The sequence below is a fragment of the Pholis gunnellus genome (genome assembly GCF_910591455.1).
Source record: "Pholis gunnellus genome assembly, chromosome: 9".
Taxonomy (NCBI): domain Eukaryota; kingdom Metazoa; phylum Chordata; class Actinopteri; order Perciformes; family Pholidae; genus Pholis; species Pholis gunnellus.
The window spans coordinates 16,057,430-16,077,171 of NC_136535.1; the positions used below are offsets into that span (position 1 = coordinate 16,057,430).

The window sequence follows — 19,742 nt, forward strand, 5'->3', positions numbered from 1 at the left end:
GTCAGCTTGATTTGTCTTGTATTTATTTCACTGGGAGGCATTTGAGGGTTTTTCTTGAACGACGTCACACTGAGATCCGAGAATATAAAATACAACAGCTGTATGTTTGCATATAGTAGCTTCACTGCTTTGTTCAGTTTATAACAGTTAACTAAACTGGCAAATAGTGCTAATTTTCAGCTTCCCAAATGTAAGGATTTACAAATGTAGGGAATGTCTTTGTCTTTTGTTATTGAAGCAAGCTAGACATTTTTCAGGATGTCACTTTGGGCTTTTACTCACAATCTTTTTGACATTTTACACAGTTTTATTTTGACAGCTTATCAACTAATTGAAAAAATAATTGCAAGACTATTTGATAATAAATTAATAAAATAAATTATGGATAATTGCAGCCCTGGTTTAGATATGGACTATATGGTACTAGATACATGTGGCAGAAAATAACAATAGTGCTTCTTGGTACCATTTAGTTGATCAGCTGCAGGACAGACTCACACATGTTAAACCACAAAGCTCTGCACGCTTCACCAACAAACGACTGAAATAATGGGAACATTTAACCTTAGTTAATAATTAATTTCCTATCTGCATATCTGCCATTTACATGCGCATATGTGTGTGTTTCTTTGTGACCTCTGCTTTGCCTGATGCATTTTGATATGCAGTTAACTGGAGGCCATCAACTAACAATTCATTTTATTGATTAATCTGCCGATTAATTTCCATTATGAACTGAAACTATGAATACATTGTCAAAATAGCTGCAGAATAATTGTTTTAGTTTTAGTATAAACGCACGTAAACAAATGAAATAACTATATATTATATATTTGTATGTATATGCTCAACAGTGACATACAGTATGTTAATGCTGATGAGACATTTTTCTAATTCGTTAAGGCCCCTGTAAGTCATCATTTCTCCTTCAGTGTAATTACTCATCCCCTTCAGCAGTTCAGTCCCTCGGGGAATTTGATTTCATTCATTCATTCATTCAGAGCTGATGTTGTTTTCATCCAACTATGAAGCTCATTCACATCAACTGGGACAAATTAATCATGTTAGCTATTGACCTGGGTCAGGCCGGCAGCATGATAAATAGGATGCACAGTCATTGAAAAACATATTAGATCATGGAACTGTCCAATGAGACCACCTCACTGGGAGTGATAAACATGAATTATAGTGGACTAAGACAATGCACCGTATGGTTAATTCATCTGGCATGCCATAATTGAAAAAAATATTATTTCAATCCTACAAACACACACTCACTAAACTACTGCTTTTATTTAAGGTTTCAAGTTCACATGAAGAGAATCGCAACAAACGTTTTTGCCTCATGACCCCGAAAATGAAAAAGAATATCAACCCCTCATCACCTGTTACATGTGTAGGGATTTCCCTTCTCTGATTTTTTTATTTTAATATTTTAAAAGAGGTAAAACAATCTAATAGTTACAGCTAACATTCGTTGTCTCCAGAGGATGACCTGTACAAACTGATGATCCAAACTGACTTTTCACCTAGCTCCATCATGCCGTCAAAAGTTTAATTTGTCCAATTCTGTGGTTTCTGTTCGCCAACATTTTAAGTAGTAATTGGCAAATGTTAGCATAATAAAGTAAGATTGTAAACATGGTGAACATTATTCCTGCTAATCATCAGCATATTAAAATAGGCCTTTGTGATGTTAGCGGCTCAAAGCGCCGCAGTTCTTTGTCTTATTTCTTGTTAAGTATCTCAGAACCCTTCAGATTCACAGCATCTTGTGAATTAATTGTGACAGAACTCAGCTGGAGTCAAATGTTAGCAAACACAAACACAGGAGGGTTAGAGGCTTTCTCCGCTTGACCTGGATCAAGGAATTTATCTCTCTCTCTCTCAAACACTTTTAGCTAATTCCATCAGGGATTTGAGCAGTAGGGGGGACAGTTCCAGATTTACTAACTCGTCTCCCTCGCTCTCATCCTCTCTCTTATTGGTTGTTTGCTGACCCTCAGGGGGATCCAGTTGGTTTTCATAGCTTCTGAAATCTCTATCTGCTGCCTCTCACTTGTTCATGGGAGTTATTTATGTCTTCAGCATTCTGCCTTTTGATTGTCTTTTGACTTTTATGTCCTTGGTCACTGCGTCTTAAATCAATCAAACGCTCTGGGTATTGAGTCTTTATTGTCCTTACATTAGTCTTTTCTTGATTTTTTTTTCAAACTCATTTCTTTTTCTGTCCTTAAACATCATCATTCATTTCTTTGCTAAAGGGCCTGTAATATGTATTAGATTTCACAGTAAGGTGTCGTAGCACGTGAGAGAGAGAGAGACTCCTAAGCTTTGTGTTCAGCTAGATTTTCGGAGCATCATGGCAGAGCGGGCAAAGACTCTCTGAGTCTTTCACACTGATAATCCTCTTACACGTCCGTGCCGATGCACACACAAACACAGTCACAGAAAAACGCCCAAATGTGAGCACGAACACACATTGACACACTAACTGGAAAAAAAATGATGGTGGTGGGATTCTATATATTCGTAGAAGTTTTGAGCGTTGCTGCCGGTCTCCTCCACCTCTGAGATAAGATTCTTGTCCTGAAGGCAGAAATTTGCCGTCTACATCTGGGAGTCACTAATGTATTCAGTCATATCGCTAATACTCTGCTGCCACTCCCAGCTCTGCTCCGAGCTTTTACTACGAGGGAACTGAACCTTAGAGCGCAAAGATCACTCCTCCCTATGTGTGTGTGTGTGTGTGTGTGCGCGAACACTTCTATGTGCACCTGTGTGTCCTCCCCAGGTATGACTTGGCCCCAGCAGGGGTTTGCAGGATGAGTGTGTGCAGTGAAAGGCAGTTATTGAGTGGCAGAGAGCCCAGACAGCTGAGTAGCTCGGTGCTGCGGACGTCTTCTGAAAGCCTTGACCCACTTCCAAGTCTCCTCCTCCCCCCATGCTCACCCAAAACACGCTGCATACGGAAGCAGCTCTGCCACGATCTGCCGAGCTGCAGTGAAGCTCCGCATGCAGACACTGGGAAGAGTGGGTGTGCCTGTCTGTCTGATAAATAAATTGTATGCGTGGGTCTGCATGTGGTCTGCATGTGCTGCATGTGCTTACATATGTGTCTTACAGAAGGTGCAACACCTCTGGCAAAGTCAAAGTGAGGTGCTGCATCTGCTGAATATATTAGTGAGTTTTTAGTTGTTACTTTACGATCAATTGATTACCACATAGCTACTGATTCATTTTCTTTTTGCAGCCCGACGTGTGTGTGTAAAATTAAATGATACAAGGGCAAAGTATGCATTGTAATCAACGTATTATTATTCCTTTTAATGCTCAGGCATGAGGGAAGTATGACATCAGCAAACGAAAGCCAGAAAATGAGACAACCAGTGTATTCATAATTGTCACATCAGAGCCAGACACCAAGAACTCAGCAATGTCAATAAAATTAAGAAATTTGGATCATATGTAAATGTACAGCACATTGGGACGAGATGAGGGACAAAGTGAATTATTCTGCGCCAGCCTCTGAAGCCGTGCACACTCCTTAATATTTTCAGAGCAAACAGCTCTGGTTTTAAGCTGCCATGAGCTGGGAGGCCAGACAGCTGGCTGATGGGAGGGAAGCTCCACTGGGAAGGAGTGGAGACACTCACTTTGTCATGGCCGTGATACACCAGACGGATTTATACAGATTGCAAGCACGCAGATGCAAGTGCACCAACTCGCACATACAGAAATGCTTTTACCATAAGCAAAGGGATTAGCACACATTTTGATTCATGGCCACATGCAGAGCAAATGTCCCCACTTATCCACATCAACGAATACATGAAGATATGTTTACAACCAAGGCGTAATGAAAATGAACACACACAGACACATTTACTAGTCAAGGGGAGATTAACAATACAGGACTGTCTCAGAAAATTAGAATATTGTGATAATCCCCATACGTGTGATTTAGTTTACTGAACCAAGCTGAGTGTTTTTCAAGGCTCAGGAAACCCTTGCAGGTGTTTCGAGTTAATTAGACGATTCAAGTGATTAGTTGAATACCCTACTAGTATACTTTTTCATGATATTCTAATATTTAGAGATAGGATATTTGAGTTTTCTTAAGCTGTAAGCCATAATCAGCAATATTAAAAGGATAAAAGGCTTGCAATATTTCAGTTGATTTGTAATGAATCCAGAATGCATGACATTTTTGTTTTTTTAATTGCATTACACAAAATAAAGAACTTTATCACAATATTCAAATTTTCTGAGACAGTCCTGTATGCTACCTGGATGATTCTGCTGTGTCAGATGGGCCTGAGTTACATGAGATTGTTGACTGCCTCTACACCACCAGGAAATAAAGTTTACTCAGGTTTTTTTTTTTTATCACTGTTTTGAATAGCAAACCCGCCTTTGCAGCAGACTTTGTTTGCTTATTTGAATTGTCACTGGAGTAAATGTGTTTGGTTATAGCCTCCCCTCAGCTTTGTCACCATGTTATCACCCTCTGTCTGTCTCCGACTCTTTGTCATCCGACCTTCACTCTGTCAGCATCTCATGCCTATCAGGCTGACATCACTCTGGACAGACCAGACAGACCAGACAGAGCTCTACGGGTGAAGATGTCTGATGCTCAGACTGTCCGTTCGCAAAGTATATTGAAAATAGGTTCAATTTGTTTAGAGTAGCAAAACATGTCATGCTGCTGTCTGCTCTGTACAGGTTTTTAAAAATGTAATTTCCCCTTTTCTTTTTTATTAAGTTGTACTGTGATTTCAATACACGGGGGGCATTTTTTGCGAAAGGAAATAAGATAAGATTCAACTTCATTGTCATTGCACCGAGTACAGGTAGCCTAATGAGACAACGAGATGCACTATAATGTGTCCACCGCCCGGGAGTCGAACCCCCGGGGATAAGAATGGAAGTCTTACCTGATATTTCTACACCAGTGGGGCTATATGAATACAAATAATACTGCAGCTATTTGACATTGGACATTTCTTCCATGTTTCAAAAGAGGATGAAATTGTTTCAGCGACATCAATTTGTGGAAACAGCGTTGGTCGCTGTCAACTTTCGTCGTAACCTGGTCGTAATCTACGGTAATGACTGGAGAAACGTCATAACCCTGTACATCCTGCAAACGTTGATACAAGACGCAGTTATCGTTACTATAACAATTGACATTTGGTGGGACACATCCTGCTGTTGAGTGTGTTTTCCACCCTGAAAGGGAAGCTAGCAAGATAAGCTAACAAGCCCGTCGTCAGTGTTTGGTTGTACTTAGCTTCACCCTCTCGTGTCACTTGTTGTTGCAAAAAGACAAGATGGCAACGGACAAAATGCAGAACTTTCAAAACGGCAGTCCACAAGCCAATAGGTGAAATCACGGCGACTACGTCCACTTCTTATATTCAGTTCATGGTCAAAACAAACATCAAGGATATATAGATTCATATAAGTTTTTATACTGAAGGATGTTGATGAAATGTTTCTCTATGGCACAGACAGCACTAAAAAGCATGTTGCCATTACTATGTTTTCTTTGGTCCAGTCATAGTTGGTCATAGTGTTTTGGTGTGATCTCTCATTTGTCTGTTCCACCTCATGGTGGTGTGCAGTAGGTCCACAAAGGGATTATTATCACCGTGAAAACTATAATTTGAGGCCCTGCGTGGTGTCATTAGAAGTGCAGTACAACCTCATGTTCTGTCAACACAATAACATTTTAAAGTGTCTGGAGGTCTGAACTGCTGATTCAGGGAAATACTGATAATGTCGGAAACTGTGTTTCCAGCTTTTTCTGCTAATGTATAAATACATATATACAAATACAATAATAATTGATTAATCAATTACTTCTTTCACAGAAACTGTATGAACAATTGTCATTATCAATTAAATGTAAAATATATTTGCAAAATATATTTAGCTCCAGCTTTTCAGATGTGAGTTTGTGGAGATTGTTTACATTTTTTTAATTATTATTGTAAATGTAATAACTTTGGGTTTTGGACTGTTAATTGTGCAATTTCAATACATCCCTCTGAGTTCTGGGACCTAATGATGCATAAAAAGATGTTAATTAATTGCTCAACTGCTCGTGTATCTCTTTCCGTCCCTTCTTCTGTCAGGTGCTGTGAGTGCAGCGCTTCGCTGTCCCACTGGTATTATGAAAAAGATGGACGGCTCTTCTGCAAGAAGGACTACTGGGCCAAATTCGGGGAGCTGTGCCACGGCTGCAACGACCCGATCACCACCGGCCTCATCATGGTAAGAGGATCCATCCGCCGACTCTCATCTCTCATCACCTGCCTGGTTCTTTGTTTGCTGATGAACCTCGAGTTACAGCTTGCAGCTGTGACACTCGCACTACGCACAGACATGCAAGAGGACAAACACACACACACCTGAGTCCCTCACTGGTTGGTGTGTGACAACATACGTACACCAAGGATCTGTGCCAGACCCGTAACTGACCCTGAGGCCTTTGGCTGCTTTATCAGATTGTCTTACAGACCACCAGTGAAAGTCGGATTTGTTGTTGTGACACAGGAGAGCAGAGAGGTTGAATGAGGTAGAATGGATGTGGTCAAAGCACCGGAAAGCAGATAAACAATGCAGTGAGCCTCCGCTGATAAGTGCTGCTGCATTATAGAAAAGACAAGATGCAAGCATCAAAGGAGAGTCGTGTCTATTTGTTGATTAGTGATGGAATCACACACATTCAAAGCTTGAAGAAACTGATTAATACTGTATGTTGTTGAAATAGAATATGTTGGCAAAGGGCTCTATTTTCCTTTCAGCGAAAAGCCAGCTGCAGCACAAATGCAGGTGCGATGTAATTATTTATTTATTTTGTGCCTGTTTGGTCATCTCCTGCTCTGAATGAACTCACCCCTGCTGAGCTGGTTGAAGAGGGTGCAGCTGCAATTTTTATGCTTTTTTCAGCCCCACACACAGATTACCTCTGAGTACAAATGCAAGGCCATTTTCAGGGCTTTGGTTTGTAATCTACCGTACTAAAGACTAAAATGTAAATTAAAATACAGCTTGAACGCAGTTGCGTGTCTTATTGTTGATTAGTTAATCAGCAAGCTACTTTGATAATCAATTAATCATGAATATTGTTTTTAGCATGGGTATTCATCACTGCTAAACTTCGTAGAGTTGTTTTTTGTTTAAACCACCCAATGGGGTAAAATTGTAATTATCAGCGATGGCAGCAGACGTTGTGGAAACTGTGTCAGCTGTGTGAGGCTCATATTCTGGAAAGCTACCGCCTGTCGACTTTACATCAAGCTTGACAGGAAATTAGCCACAGAAAACACTAACTAATAATTTGCATTCATTAGTAGCAGACGCACCAAAATGTTTAAGTCCTATTTGAAGTGGGAATTCACTTTTATTTATTATTTCAAATTTGTGCTGGTAAATTGTACACAATTATGGGTATTAACTTACGTTTTTTTAGATTTATTCGTTGACAAAATATCAGTACTGGAAAGTATTTGTTATTCAAATTTACTTTTAGATCATTTCATGACTGTTGATGGTGAAAGGAGAAGCTGGTGAAAATATGAATCTGAGTTAATTCGTTGCACATGAAGCATCTTCTTTGACACATTCGCCTCCCGGTCAGATACAGCAGCCAGCAGCTTCTGGCAGGTCATGTGTCATGGTCACGCTGAACAGAGATCATTCATGGCTCGGCCTTTCTCCGTATCCCTGAGTGTGCGTGTGTGTGTGTGTGTTGTCCTTTACTTTGCCTCCAGACAGCTTGCCCTTTGCAGTGCAATCTCAGTAATGAAATATGTAGGAGACTCTAAAGTGAATGAGGTTGAGAGATTGCAACACTCTTCTCTTTCCTTCTCTGGTTTATTGCTCCTCTTACAGTCCAAAAACACTGATTGACTGTCTCCGCAGTTACACTTTAGTAAATTTGAGATCAGCCAATCAGCCTCTAGTTGCCAAGATGGCCGGACCAATTGTATTACCAGGTCGAGATGAAGGTCAGCTCCCTTCGTCTGTGCCACACCCAGAAAGAAGGAGTCCTCTCCAGTCCTGCACACTCACTCTGACATCTGTGCAGATTAGAAGGGAAACACAGTCCTATTTTTAAAATTCACTGACCACCGCACCCGAAAAGGTTTCTGTCACAATCAGTGAAAACATTTCTATGATGCAGAGATGAGTCAGAGTCTGTAGACATAGAACCCATGAAGGTGATGTCCACAGACAGCTGAGCCTCTTTAAAAAAAGAAAACAATGTTTTGGAAAAGAAGCTAATGAACAGTGTCAACACATCGAGCTGAAACACGTTTTTTGCCCATAATAAACCAAAAAAAAAGACCCTTTTCCTGTGAGTGCCGGTACTTTGTTTCTTCTGCCCTTGCCACTTCTGTGCACCCGATATTGTTCAAATTTTGGAGCCGTTCTCGCTGCCACCTTCTCTTATTTGTTTATAGTACATGCCATATTACCACAACCACCTGTGTTGCATGTCACAGTTCCTCCATTTCTACTTTCTCTCTAAAGGTGAAAACGTGCCAAACACTAATCTTTAATACAATATCTTTGAACTTTCTTTTACTTCCACCAACGAGGTCAGATTATCACTACAGATTGTTTGTTGGATAGTTTAGAGGACATTAATGTTTATTGATGATGAGAAGTTATTGAGGAGGCCGTGAATCAAGAAACAAGTGATTCTTTTTTTTGGTTTGGCTTTTTACAATTTGCTCATCGACTACTGTACTCCGTTGATCTGGCCTATTTCCTCACGGTGTGTATTTAAATACATCTAATTGTCTGTGTGCATGCTGGTGTGTGTATGTTTAGATGCAAACAGCTGTGTGTGCAGCTTCATCGTCAGCTGCTTCTGCTCCTGTCAGCACCTTCAGGCTTGAGTAAACTGATAGTAATTCAGCCGGAGGAAGTGACTCAGTTATTCACTGCCCTCACTGAGGCTGATTTATGTGCTGAATACTAGTTAACTGATGTAATTGAATTTCTTCTCCTACCAACCCTCGTTCACACCAAACGTCCACCACACCTGTTACTGACAGATGAATGTGCAGCAGCTCCATCCATCTCCATACGCAGTTTGGAGTCGGTCAGCCTTTCTGCAAACAACTCAGGGCTGAGAGCCAGCGGATGGGAGCGGGGCCAGACATCGACCTGGGCCTGTTAGATAGAAACTTTGGTTTCACTGTTCCTCCCCCTCGCTGCATTATCTTTGCCACAACGCTCCGTATCAGTATGCTCTCAACACTTATGTGTCCATTTGACCAGCGAGACATTAAGCCTTTCGGTCAAACAGTTTCTGATTTAATAGTGATGTTGTAGATGCACCATCACCATGTAGAGTGAAGTGGAAAGGGGGAAAAAAGACAAGGTAAATAATAGAGTAAGCTTGACCATGTTGGGATTATCTTGAATTATTGGATAAAAGGCTACGTGTTTGACTTGTGTGAAGGCCCGGTTATGCGAGAAAAGAACTGGTTTGTATAACTTTTTGTTCGTCAAACGTTGGGATGAAAACATGTTTCATTCACACTCAAAGATGGGCTGAAAATCCTCATCACAGAGGAGGGAAAGATTTAATATCGATTAAATAAGGAGATAGCGGTGCTCATTTTCAGATAGTCTCTCTTGAAAGGCTTCCATCATTAAACCTCTTGCTGTTAGTCCACCAGGTCCCATTATTGTCATGCCCCATCATGATTGAGCTGTTTTGTGTATTTTCATCATGTGACTGCTTCAGAGAAGCTGCTGGTGATTTTGTTGAATCTTGGGAACTTTATTCATTTCTTCTGTTCTCTTTCTTTGTTTCTGAGATTACAAGAAGTTACAAAATAGCAGAAGGTGAAATCCAAGATGTTCCCCTAAAATCACAAGTGCTTTTTGGCATCATATGTACTCGTATCCAGATCTGAAAGCTCCCCTCATCACATTGTTTTCTGTTTCGATATAATGGATACGTTTGGGTATTTCCCTAATACTAATTTACAAATACTAAAAGGAAAGCAGTGAAAAGCAATAATGTAAAAGAATAAATAGAACATGGACATCCTGATCTGAGAAGTGACACTAATAGTGAGTGTTTTTAGGGAAGTTTGTTTCATTTGAAATGTGCCAGGATTTTACTCATGACTAGTGTTTTCAGTAGTAGATACACACTTAACGTGTTATATTTCATGTAAGGGTTCTGTTTAAACCGCCTAACAGATCAGCGAGAGACAGCAGATGTCTATGTGGTTAATATTGAGAAATGTAGATGTTTTTGGGGGGTTGGCCACCAAACCAATGGAAAGTCCCAAATATTTATTGTGCTTTCTCAACTCCCACTGGTGTGAGGTAGCTCTGTGGTTGAGTGGGAATCAGCCAGTTGTTTTTATAAATGCCTGATGATTGTTTTGTGTGGGACGTGTTGTGAAATGGTATTTGATAAGATGGTGTTGCGGCTCAGGTTGGGACACTGTTTTCCTAGCAACAGGACCAGTTGTTGATGATCTCATCAGGGATGTTGAACCCGGTCTGGATACGGCGCTCTGCCACAGTGTTGTCATTTCATTAAAACTCCTGAGGGAGGTCAGAGGTCAGTCTCGTATACAGAGGGGAGTCTAATACAGCTGCTGGGGCCTCAGTGTCTTGCTCAAGGGCCCGGAAGCTGGACGGCTCAATGCTGTGACGGAGGATCGGACTCAAGTATTTGTGTTGATCTTCTGTTTTGTTTTAAACACTGCAGTCAATATCAACACTGAGATTAAGAGAGATCATAACCTGATCGGCGTCCTTCACGAAAGTGTTATTGAAACTTGTGTAGCATTTCCTCTTTCCAGAGAGGAACCGTGACGAGAGCAGCAGCCTCTGTGGGCTGAAATCCCCCCTGTGGGCTGCTGGGTTTTAACTCTGAGCTCACCGCCTGCAGGTTTGACTAAACTCCACCGCACCTCATTGGACATGAAGTCACTGATTCAAGGTTTCCGTGATGGTACCAAAGGGGATAATGTCAGAGTTCGCACAGCTTGTCTCCGTTTCCTCCAAGTAGCCTAGTGACAGACACGAGGTACTACCAAGGTACAGATATGTATGTTTGCAGGAAATTACAGAACTGAAAGATTATGTTTAAGAGTTATATATGATGGTGGAACTGAAATTAATAACAAAAGGCAAAATAATAGTGTTTTGACTATAACACTGATGCGGCCATCTCTCTTTGCATGCTGTCTCTGCTGCTTTAACACAATAACCAACAGGCAGTGCGGAGAGTATTAATATCTTCCCTCTCACATGGTCCTCTGAGGGGTCGACACATGGCATGCAGGACATGTTAGGGACATGAACAAAGTGAGACACGGAGCCAGAGAGAGGAGGCCGGGAAACAGAGTGACGCAGCAGCAAAGATAAACCTGGGGAGAGAGATATAAGAGGCAAGAGAGGGGAGAGAAGTAGAGAGGAAGGTCAGAGCTAATGAGACATTAATTAGGATCACACAAGTACATCACATGTCTTAATTTATACTCAATGCGATGTGACTGTGATCTGTTGTCTACATTTAAAGAAAGACAACAACGTCACACTTATTCTACATGTGACTTAAGACTGTGTCTCTGTTGAAAGTGGAAATTCTTGTCACTTCCTTAGTTTCATTTTCACGTGGTCATCATCTGATTAGTGTGCAGCGAGAGAATGAACTAATCTATTGACTGTTTCTCTGAATATTTAATTAAGCAGTTTGCAAAATTGTCAAACAAGGAATTCGTTGGTAAGCCAGAGAGTTTTAAGAAACAACTAGTGACACACACACACACACACACACACACACACACACACACACACACACACTGTGTTCAATGAGAACAAGCTTCAGTTTGTGATCATAACAGTTCTAGTAGTTCATATAATTCATTTCACTTAAAACTAGGACTAGTGCTGAAACAACTCATCGATTTTTTTGGTATTTTCTGACCTTTTTAGTGACTTAACAGTTTATCAGTTGATTGCCAAATTAAGTTACGTTATTTTGTAAAGTCTGCAGCACTAAATGTGTTTACCATATGCTTTAAACAATGCTATTATACCTTTGTTTCCACTTTTACAAAAGAAATGAAATCCCACCTATAAACACAAACAAATGAACTAATGTAGAACATTATTCCCCCACATAATACCCCATGAGTCAAGGCTGTAACGGTCACTCTGCTACTTTTCACTGGTTTGGAAATGAGATTGCAGCAGCGGGGGCCGAAGAGAGGGAGTGAGGAATTAACTGAAGACACCAGGAGATGAAGGGGGGCTGGAAGGGTATGTGTGTGTTTGTGTGTGTGGTTGAAGCAGCCGGGTGTGCAAGTGTGGGCGGGGCCAAACAGGAAACGATGAGGTCATAGCAAAAGTGAGAGAAACGAGGAAGGGAAGGAGGGGGGGGGGGAGCAAGGAGGAGTGACATTGATTCAGAGATGAGCTCAGCTGCAAAGGCGTGGGCTGCTCTCTCTCTCTCTCTCTCCTCCCTCCCTCCCTCCTGCAGCTCCGTCTCTCCGGCCGGTTTGGCTGCTGCTAGGGTTTTGTTGTGACAGCGGGGGAATCGCCTGCCTCACTAGAATGAACTAGAGCAGCGAGGAGAGTCGCCGGCTCTTGCTGACATGGTGGGAGACTTGTTTTTCTGGAGCTTCTGCTGTCTCAGGCTTTGGAAAAGGGATAAGAAGGTGAGGCTGTTCACTGCTGCTGCTGCCATGAGTTACCGGGTGTCTGATGGGTGAATGTGCAGTCAGGAGCCGGCGAGGAGCCGGGGAGGGAGGCTGACTGCCTCAAGTGGCTGGTTGAGATGGGTTTGCCCTCCCGCAGAGGCGCTTTGCATCTTCATCTCTTTGATTTAAAAAGCTAAAGTCTGATGTTCTACGCTGCTGTGTTTCGTGTGCCATTTTAAAGTGGGTCAGCGTATTGCATGTGCCTAATCATTACCGACCTGCTCCTCTGTCACTGCGCTCTATCTTTTTATTTTTTCATGTGATGGAAAACTGATGAGCCATGCCACGCGCGCTATTTATAGAGAGCATTCTTCCTCTGATAAAAGTAGGATTCAAAGTGTGTGAGTGCGCACATTCAGAGATAAGCAACAGTGTCTGATAACTGTGTCACTGCAACGTTTTATTTGTATTTACCACCTACATGCAGGCCACACTGTAAATCACAGTGGATGACCAACAGAGAGGAGGGAAGAAGCTGAATACATTACGACATGTGAAGCCGAGGCCAGTGGATGCTGTGATAGTTTGTAGCTGAAGGGGGTTTCCACTCAGACAGCATCAATGTGCTCTACTGTTTTCTCTCTCAGGCTTTCAGTCTAATTGTATTTAGTTCAATGATGTCTACTGTAGGAAGTCTAAAAGGGCACCAGGATCATGTCTTCCTTTGACTTTATTTCTACTCCGACAGCCTCGATTGCAGCAGTGTGAAACATCTTGATCATACATTGTATTTATATTAGTCTTGAGGAATTCCCTTAGACACATTTTGGGGCTCTGACCCAGTTGTAAGCTCTATCTTCGGGGAGTATCAGGAATGCACGTGTTGTTTTTTTGTTCTTTTTCTTCAAAACATCCGCACAAGGTCATTTTTTGAACACATGTCTAAAGCTACGTGTTGATTCTAAGTCGCCTATGGACTGTGCGTTTGAGTTTAGCCAATGAAGGTTGGCTTTTCAAGTAAAGTTCATTCCATCAAACAGGAGGGTTAAGCAGAGCCAGATCTCCCGTAATTTAGCGATGCCTTTCAGAAGCACCTCCAGCGGTGTTGTTATGAGCTCATCGTTCCACATTTAGCCGGAGCGGAGTGAAGTCAGAGGGTCCAACTGGTGTTTATGTGGGACTTGTTGAGGTGAAGAGACCTGCAGGCATGTAGAGGTTCCCTGATGAGGTCCTGCTGTGTATGAACACGTGCACCTACACACATAAGTCATGTCTTTTATAGAGAATGCTCCTCAACACTTCCAACCTCTGTGTGCTCAACAAAAGCGTGGTCCATTTAACATCTACCATGTTACTTTTCTCATAAAGAGTCTAAAATGCAGTGATGGATTGGATAAGTGGCTAATCATTGTGTCTGACAAATACTCATCTACTTCAATCAGAGGAAAATGTTCAGCTAACTACATGTCGTGATTTTATGAAAAGACGTTTATCTCAGACGTACCATCAGCCCTTTGATCCACTCAACAGGCGTCTCACGATCACCTTGCCTTTTATTTTCAAGTAACTCCTTTTATATCTGAACAGTTGGCGTCTTAATGATGCTCTTCATCTGTGTTTTTCATTGATGACGCGTGGCAGACACACACTCAAGGCCCCTTTCATCACCAGATGTAATCAACAAGGGAAATGTGAAGTGATGTGAGGAAAATGGAAACTTTCACGGGGGAAATCTGAAACGTTTTGTTGGCAAAAAAGAAACTAAATGATTCAGTTTGAAACATAACCAATAATAACAGCAACTAAAAAGTAGAAGTGAGAGATCAACTTCTTAACTTCAATTATTCAAATTATTTATCTCTGTATTATTGTTTAAAATCTTCAGTTCTAGTGGCCTACACTAATTATAATCCAGAGAAGTGTTAACCTAGACCGGAGCTCAGGAAAAGTCAACATGGGTGACTGATGGTCTGGAGGAGTTAAAGCATCCATGACTTATTACCAACATGTTTCTTCACTGTTTAGTGTCGCTGAGAGAATTAGACCACCATAAAGTCCTCCAGATGGCTTAAAAGGGTCCGTTCACATTCCACAGCTAACTTAAGGTCACACAGATAAATCATTAAAACAAATGAAGCTTAAGGGCTCTGACACGCCACGCCGACAGTCTCTGTGGATGACCATCGCAAGTAGTCTCTTTTGTGAGTCCGGCACCGATGGCTCAGGCCGGTCCTCATCCGCTCAACCACGTTTGCATTGACAAAGACATCATTTAGCATAAATGTGTCGGAGGAAATTGTTTAGAGCGAGATCTTGAGGTTGTAACAGCTCTTCATAAGTTCAAACACATCTAGTTATTGTATTTACTCAATTAACGCTAAATGAAAACAAGTTGCACCATGAAAAACAGTTTTTAACTTAATAACAGCCAGGTGTAGCTACTGCATTTAGAAACTAACTAACTGACAAACCAAACGTTTGGCCCTAAATTACAAACCGTGATGGCAATACCATAACACTAAATTACTAAATAAAGATTGTGTAATCCGGTTTTTCCCACTCCATCTAAACTGCATGAATACGGACTCTGAAACACACATGTATGTTTGGCAGATATGTTACAACATAAAACCCAATCCAGGCCTCTAAAGGATCAAATGAAACATCTGAGGAGGGAAAATCCCTCTTTGGTCAAACTGTTAGCCTCTCGTAGACAATACAAGCATCGTGGAATAGTAGACTTTGTATGAAGGGGTCAGAAGAAAAAAAGATTGTTAAATATGGGACTAGAAAGTTGAGTGTAATAACTTCAGCATGTAAGCTTCTCATCATCACACATGGCAACTGAACATCGTGCTGCAACTTGACACAGTTGCTTCTGGACCCCGTCGGCCCTCTCACCCTTCCCCCGGGGAGACACGTGTACACAGTTTGGTTCGTTGTCACTAGAAAAGGCCATGAGGCTACATGACCGACTTAAACGCAGTCACACACATGCAAGATGAGCTAATTCACAAATAATGAAATACTGTTTGAGTCTGGAAGGTTTGATGTCACATAGACTGATGATTTATCTGACATTTCTCCTTCTCCTTAACTGTCTTTATTTCTACTCTTTGGAGAGGAAGCGTGTCTTAAATGTGAGCACAGCAGCTGTCGCCTGTCAAATGTTGTTTAAGAGAGTGTGTGTTTGTTTGTGTGCGTGTGTGTGTGTGTTCGTGTGTGTGTGTGTCATGGCTGCCTGGCAAGCAAATGACAGACACAGGGTAGAGCCACACACCCTTTTCATCTCTGTCCAGCTGTCCTCTCTTCCTGTCTTTCCCATTTGTAGGGCTGCACCTAAGTGACACACACACACACACACACACACACACACACACACACACACACACACACACACAGAGCTTTAAATTTAAATCCATCCACTAACAATTCTGATGTTATAAATCCTGATAAAACAGTTGTATTTAACTTTGAAATGATCTTTCCATCCCACAGAAGTCTTATTTTGGTTACGTCTTTAGCTTTTCTTCACTCATCTCTCATTCATACTTTCGATTCTCTGACGCGTTGTGTTTACTCCTGCTGGCAATATCAGACAGTTATTGTTTATGGCTCCTTTTTATGAGGCTGCTTGGAGGACACATAAAGAAATTAAGTCGGTCAATAAGCCCTCCAGCTGCTTTCTTCCCATGTCCATTACAAAGCCATTACATCTGCTTTCTCCTCTCTCTCTCTCTCTCTCTCTCTCTCTCTCTCTCTCTCTCTCTCTCTCTCTCTCTCTCTCTCTCTCTCTCTCTGTCTCTCTCTCTGAAATGATGTGGTATTGTCAACATGGACATGAAACAAGGTTGAAAAGGAGGACAATTCTTCATCTGCAAGTTGCCTATTCTGTGTCTGCTATTTGTTGCAGGGTCAGTCTTTATTGATTTCACTCTAAAATCAGGAACATTGAGGATATAAAACCGTTACTTCACAAAATACAGCAAAGTGGGGATGTTATCTTTCTCTTTTTTATAAAAAAAACAAGTGATGGCATGTTTTCCTGGTATTTTGCTGGAAGGTTTTGCTCAGATTAATTACTTAAAAAGCAGTTAATTAATATGCTTGAACAGTGTCTTCGTCCCTGCAGCCCGAGGGCCGTCAGCATGTGTTTATCTGTTGGTGTGTGTTCTTGATTTCACTGCTGCTCTCAAAGGAGGGTGGGGCAGCAGACATATGGCTGTAGGTAGTTTGTTGATTCTTTGATCTTCACATTTTCTTCCTTTTTGTCTCAGTTACGCCGTTTACTTCCAGCTTCATGGACCATTGAGACGTAGGGTTTCTTTTTTCGGGTGATAGGTAGTTCGGCTGTAATTTTCCAGTAACTTATAAAGCATCTCAGACTTCTGTCTGCGTCCATGAGCTCATGTTTTGCTCTTCATATTTACACATTTTAGTAAACCTCTAATGATCTAGACGTTTTCTCTGAATTATGTATTTTAATATAATCTAAATGTGCCCTTTTAAAGAAATAATATGCAAATATAAGTTTTCTCTTTAGATAAGGATACTACACAATGCCAAATTCCTTTTTTGTTTTGCATTTAATTGATTGTCCTTTGTTCAGCACCCCTCCATGAAACGCCCCGCCTCACTCTTGGTGTACTGAATTTGCAATGCAGATCATTGCAGTTGAGAAGTGCTGTCAGAGGGCTCACTCCCTCCAAAATTTTCTGCCACTTACAGCACAAAATAAAACCACGAGCACAGCCTCGGGGGAGCAAACAGCTCCGGTGGACCCGGCCCATCGTCGCTCATGTTTAACCATAGAAGTCATCGGGTATGCGAGTGGGTGGCTCATTTACATTGACGGGCGCAAAAATTACCTCGAAGGAGTTAAAAGGGGGTCGATATTGATATATGTGGAGGTGTGGGCCACTTTATCGATGTCTCAGTCGATCGGAGTCACAAGCGAGGACAATTTGTCGTGATTTGTGTGAATACTTTTAGAGTGTTTGGTTTTCTCTCGTTGGTCTGAAGAACATGCGAGAGCTGAAACCTCCAGCAGCAGCAGCATCGTCCTCAGATCTGCTCATGGGATTAATCTGCTCATTGCCTCCTCTGCTTTTTGGCCATAACTCAATTCCCTCTCTTGTTTGCAAAACTGCCCTGAGCTCTCGGAGGGGGATCTGGCAGCAGCAAATTCAATCTCCCAGCTCTCAGTATTACCCTCAGTGACCAGACCTCGCCCTACTTCCCCGACCAGTTATCAAAGCCTCATGTTGCCTGTTGCTCCGGCCACATCAGAAACTCTGTTGTGAATTCTAGTGTTTTCACTCGAGATCAGAAAACAATCCCTTTGACATCTTTGTACATCGAATGTTCACGGCCCAGAGACGACAGAATGTCCTTTTAACTGTGTCTTTGGCTTTTCTCTTAACAGGTTGCAGGGGAACAGAAATATCACCCAGAATGCTTCACCTGTCTGAACTGCAGGACGTTTATCGGGGATGGCGACACATACGCTCTGGTGGAGAGATCCAAACTCTATTGGTGAGCCTCAAGCACAATATTATGAGACACGCACACACCTGAATGTCAAAGTCTGTCAAAATCAAATCACACTGTGAAATGTAAACCGTGTTACATTCCTCTTTAACCGGCCTAATGTTTTAACACTGGCAAATCAAAGCCTGTGCAGTTTATGGTGTGGTAGCTCCGTCACCCGACTAATTTACCAAACTATTACTTTCTTTTTTTAGTTAGTTTTCTTAATTCTCTCTTCTGCAACAAACTAATCCCTTTGAAGTGTAATGAATCCACAAAGAAACGCACAAGAAGCCAAAGCTGCAGTTGATTGACAAAATCTTAAATGCATGCAGCTTATTTTGGGCTTCAAAGACCAACTGTGGTGACAACTGACTCTAATGCATGGTGGAAAGTCACACTGTTTGAGATGTGGTGCTTCTTTTTTGGGGGTATTTTCTACCAAATATACAACACAAAAAGCTGCAAAAACTACAGTTCTAAGCTGGTGACAGAGATGTACTGTGGTGAATCGCTCAAAACGCCGTAGATTCAGAGAAGATCATTTCTATTTGTTGTGATGGCTCTAATCGTAAACCCCGAAAATACAAAAATCTGTTCATTATGAAATCTCCCCCTCTCTTTGTTTCTGTCTCTGGTTCAGGTTGTTCTTGACTTGTTTAGCTCCGGGGTTGTGTCAGTGTGACTGCCAGCGTTCAATGTGTAACGAGCTGCACTACACAGATATAGAAACAGACAGAACAGCCTTTGTCCTCTTCTCTGAGTGGAAGTGGATGACGACAGTGGGATTGTCTCAGATCATTACATTTATTAAGAGGTTTACCAGATTGGGTCATAGTGGGCTGTGTGTTTTGTTCAGATTACATTTGGTCTCTTAGTTTTGAATCATGTCATAGCTATTTCATGAGTCCTTACATTCTGAATAATAGCAACAACATGTGATGCTATAAAACTGCAGTAATGAGAACTTGATGTTCCCCCTGTGATTGCATGGACGGCTTTAGAGCCAGAAACCTCACTAGGATTCCCTTTTTTAAAATTTTTATAACTTTCTTCCTCCTTTCCAATCTATCCTTCCCTTCACTTCCTCTCTGGCTCCAGCGGTCACTGTTACTACCAGACCATCGTCACGCCGGTGTCTCTGTCGGACACGCCGTGCTCACGGATCCCTCACACGGTCACACTTGTGTCCATCCCGGCATCCGCCGAGGGGAACAACGGACGCAGGGGACGAGGTTTCTCTGTGGCCATCGACCAGCCGCTCAGCCCGACCAACGGCTACAGCCCTGAACATGGACCCACTGTCAGAGTCTCCCAGTGAGTCCATCTGTCCATGTTTGTGTGGGTGTTTTATGGATTGTCATTGTGTGAAGAGAGGAGACAGTAACTCCAGGAGAAGAGGTCAGTGTGGTGGAGGACAAAGGATGAGGAAGGGTAGACAGTGTGATAGATGAGATTCATTTAAAATGTATAATAGAGTGGAAGGAAAAAGGAAATGAGCAGAAATCTAAGCCACTG

General features: G+C 41.8%; 1 protein-coding gene across 1 annotated transcript in view; it reads left to right on the plus strand.

Annotated features, from left to right (window-relative positions):
* limk1a (LIM domain kinase 1a) overlaps window positions 1-19,742 on the plus strand; it is a gene marked incomplete at both ends in the record, with an annotated part of 39,809 nt that overhangs the window by 14,021 nt on the left and 6,046 nt on the right. Inside the window, 3 exons of the mRNA XM_079165689.1 lie at window positions 6,141-6,279; window positions 18,121-18,230; window positions 19,326-19,541. Coding sequence (XP_079021815.1) covers window positions 6,141-6,279; window positions 18,121-18,230; window positions 19,326-19,541 — 465 coding nt within the window. The remainder of the gene's footprint in view (window positions 1-6,140; window positions 6,280-18,120; window positions 18,231-19,325; window positions 19,542-19,742) is intronic.